Source organism: Myotis brandtii, unplaced genomic scaffold (genome assembly GCF_000412655.1).
Source record: "Myotis brandtii unplaced genomic scaffold, ASM41265v1 scaffold986, whole genome shotgun sequence".
Lineage (NCBI taxonomy): Eukaryota > Metazoa > Chordata > Mammalia > Chiroptera > Vespertilionidae > Myotis > Myotis brandtii.
Window position 1 is genome coordinate 219069 of NW_005372102.1, and position 4050 is coordinate 223118.

Below are 4050 nucleotides of genomic sequence, written 5' to 3' on the forward strand. Positions count from 1 at the left end.
ATCCCGGAGCTGCCCCGCTTGTCCCTGCAGCCTGCTTGCTCTAGGACAGCTCCTCCAGCACGGCCATGCCAAGGCCCAGCTTCCCGATGCCTGAGCCCTGGAGGTTCCCTGTGGATGGAGGAGCAGGGCCTCTGCCCCAGTTTCAACAGCCCTTCTTAAACAGCTCAAAAATAAACCCAGGTTTAAGGAGCAGTTAGCCGAAGGTGAGGAACAGCATTGTAATTCTCTAAGCATCGTTTTCCTTTTCCGAAAACAAGGTAAAAAGGGTACCCAGCATCTTTGTTTTGTTAAGTAAAAGTGGGTTTTATAATTTTTTTTCTTTTTTGCTCAATCCTTCCACACCCCCTTCCCCCCAACCCCCTGAGAGCTGTCTGCCTGCTCTCTCTCTCTCTGAGTCTGTCTTTCTTTTGCTTATTAGTTCAGTTTGTTCATTAGATTCCACATATGAGTGAGATCATATGGTGCTTGTCTTTCTCTGTCTGGCTTATTTCACTTAGCATAATGCTCTCAAGGTCCATCCATGCTGTCGCAAAGGGTAAAATTTTCTTTTTTTATGGCCGAGTAGTATTCCATTGTGATTAAAAGCTCTTGTATAATCTATTTAGAAACAACCTTGTGAAGTAACCAACATTGTCTCCTAATTAACGGTAACATTGTAGCAGTGATAGAATCTGAGCGGCAGTGGTAACCGTGCCCCTAAAGCGAGGCCAGCCTTGTCCGAGGCCAGCACAGCGGCTATAGAGTGTCAGCCCTCGGACCAAACTCTTTCTGAAATTCAATGGAAAAAATACCCTTGGGTGAGGATTGGCAACAAAAGGCAATGCCAGCCTCACACTTCTTGTATCTTGGCACTCAGACCTGCCTGATGCGGAGGCCACGGCCGATGCGGGTGTTCGGTTCGACCTGGATAATTGCTAACGTGGCAAAGTCAGCTGAGGACACCTCTTCCCCTCTTGTGAGCCTAAGGGATGGGTGCTGACAAAGGCCATTTGCTTGGTGAAGGCACCAGGCATACTGGTAGTTGCACTCGGAAGTCTCCCAACCACAGAGCCACCCAGTGTTGCTTTTTGTATGAGGCTCAAGAAGAGAATGTTCTGTTGCCAGCGATTTACTCCTCACTGTGGCGCCGATGAACAGGCAGAGAAGAGACAGAGCGTGTAGAGGATGAGGAGAGTGGGAGTAGGAAGTGAAGCTCTTCCCTCCCCTCGGGGTTACGCCTGTGAGGTAGGATTAGTATATCTGATAACACGTGTATTCAAGATGTGGGATGGAAAAAGAAATTTCAGTCAACCTTTATTGCCATCACAGGAAAAACACTTTAAAACAAAATGCATCAAAAGACAAAGCTATTGGGACATTCCCCGGACCAGCGGAGTCATCTGCTTTGAGTGGGGTTTCTGCCATTCTTAAAAGGTATTTAGCACCAAAAAATAGATCACCTTTGAGATGCTCTCAAGGTTAGGGATAAGGGAATACTTTTAATCCCAGATCCGCACATCTCAAAATTTAACCTAAGATTAAGAAGAAATAAAACCGCCCAACCAGTGTGGCTCAGTTGGTTGAGTGTCGTCCCATGAGTCTGGAGTTCACGGTTCAATTCCTGGTGAGGGGCACATGCTGTGTTACAGGCTTGATCCCGGTGAGGGGTATGCAGGAGGCAGCCCATTGATGTTTCTCTCTCATCAATGTTTCTAGCTCTCTGTCCTTCTCCCTTCCTCTCTCTGAAATCAATAAAACCATATTTTTTTTAAAAAAAGAATAAAACCAAGCCCCTAGCTCCAAAAGCATTACCCCCACCCCTAAAAATGTTAATCACCAATTCTGAATTAAGGAACTGGGCCCATCAGCTATTTCTTGCATTAACACGAGGAATGATAGGCATTTTAACGTATGATAGAGTAAAATCACGTGCAGAGTGGGGTCCCGTTGCCTCGCCGGAAACAAAAGGCTTATGGGCAGTTGGCACTCCCCACTCCATACATATTGCACCTGGCAAAACACAGCCCCCGTTGTATTCACTAGAAAACAAACCTTCATTTATTGGGGGAGATCAATGCTTTCCTTTAGAGGGTCCAAGAAAACAGTTCATTAGACTTGAAGACTGCCATTGAGCCAGAAACAAACTTCCATTGCTCAGCAGACTGAGCCTCCTTTCACTGAGCAAAGGGAAGATGAACACCAGCCCCTTTCCTCTGTGTCATTTCCCGTTTCCGGGATGTTTTATTGCCCCAGAAGCGAGGTTAATCTAAGGGAGTCATGAGGTTTGAATTGGAACTGACTCGGGAGTGCAGTTTAATAAATGCAGAGATTTAATAACCGGCACAGGAACTGGGGACATCCTGCCCACTGGCTGCCACTCCGACATGGGGGAGGGGCAGTTCTCCTTAGCATCAGGCCGCTGAGATGATGGAGTCGCTCAGATATAAAAGACTATCGACAGTGTTTCATGAGAAGGGGGGCACATCACCTGTTGTTTGTTCCTCTGGGCCTGCTTTGCTTGACCCCATAATAAAACCCACTGCTAACCCGATTTTGTGCCCAGCACTCACTCATTTGGAAGCTGAAAGAGTATGAGATAAATACAAAATGTAGTTCCATCCTAAATATCACAAGCCTTTTAAAGAATGGCAACACATGGAGAATAAAAGTTAACCGACAATAGCGTCTGCCGAGGTGAGCCCGTCAGGAGGGGAGGAAGGCCCTGGCTTCCCGGATCTTCTGCTTCACCCCCCGGCAGGACAGAGCCAGCCCAGCGTGGTGGCGCTGCAGGTTTTCCAAGTGCTGCTGGAGCTGTTCGGTCCTGCCCACCTTCTCCTCCATGTCTCGGAGGAGAGACTCCTTGCCCAGGAGCCCACACCTCTGGTTCAGCTTGATGTTGTCGATCCGCAGGTTGTCCCGAGCTTGCTTCGTCTTGGTCAGGATGTCCCTCCTTAGGGCCACCTGAGCCTCGACCTCCAAAAGCTGCGCCTTTTTGCTCATATTTTCAATATCCACAAAGTGCAACTTCTCCTTCACGTGGGTGATGATTTGCACATTGTTGTTCACCTTGCCCTGCAGTTTCAAAAGCTCCTCGTTTCGCTCCTCCACTTTCTCATTGAAGGTCTGGTTCTCAATCTTCAGCTGCTCAAAGTCGATGAGGAGCAAGCCGTCGGACGTGTCCTCCTGGGTCCGCATCCTGGTTTCAAAATGCACGAGGCTCTGCTTCAGCTGCACGTTCTCCAGCCGCACGGCGCTCATCTCCTTCTCCTTCTTGTCCTCCAGCGCCTGGATCTGCTCCACCTCCCGCAGGGCAGCCTGGCGACCGCCCCTCAGCCGACAGCTGCCCATGGCCTGCAGAACCACCTGCTTCTTGAGTGCCTGGAATCGTCGCCATTCCTTCTCCACCCCGGAGACCTTCTCCTTGCACTGCTGCTTCAGCTGGTCCAGCTCCTGGTGGTACCAATCCAGGTCGTCGGCCTCCTGCTTCCTGAGCTCCTCCAGCAGGGCCAGATAGTGGAGGTAGGCTTCCTCCTTCTCGGGGGCCTCGGGCTCGGCGCCCTTCTCGGGCACCTCGGCCGCTTCCAGGCCCTTCTTCTTGCGCAGCGCCTCATAGATCTTGTGCTGCAGGTAGATGTTGTAGCGCTGGTAGTGGCTCCGCTCCACCCTCAGGGTGCGGTACTGCTCCAGGAGCTCGGAGCGCAGCTGCTGCTCCTGCTGCCTCTGCACCTCCTCGGTCCACTCCAACTCCGCATCCTTGAGCTCCTCGTCCAGCCCCTTCTCACTTCCTTCCACGCTCTTCCTCGCGCTCACCTCGCTCTCCACCACCTCCTCCTCCTCCTCCTCCAGCTCCTCGCGCTCAACCTCCGGGACGGGCGCAGCCTCCTCCTGGCTGGTCGCGGACCGCCGCACCAAAGCCTGCGACGAGGCTTTCTTACTCCTCGCCTCCTCGGGTGTCTCCGCCTCTTCCTCCTCGGGCGCCTCTTCTCTCTTCTCCTCCGGTTCCTCGGGCCCGGGCCCGCCTTCGGACCCCGGCTCGGCTGGCTCCTCGGTCGGCTTCTCAGGCTCAGGCTC

At 51.8% G+C, this 4050-nt stretch overlaps 1 protein-coding gene across 1 annotated transcript in view; it reads left to right on the plus strand.

The window, feature by feature from the left end:
- The window catches only part of TADA2B (transcriptional adaptor 2B), a 26637-nt gene that overhangs the window by 5232 nt on the left and 17355 nt on the right, over nucleotides 1-4050 (plus strand). Inside the window, exon 2 of the mRNA XM_005886405.2 lies at nucleotides 3262-3498. Within this exon, the coding sequence (XP_005886467.1) occupies nucleotides 3262-3498 (237 nt within the window). The remainder of the gene's footprint in view (nucleotides 1-3261; nucleotides 3499-4050) is intronic.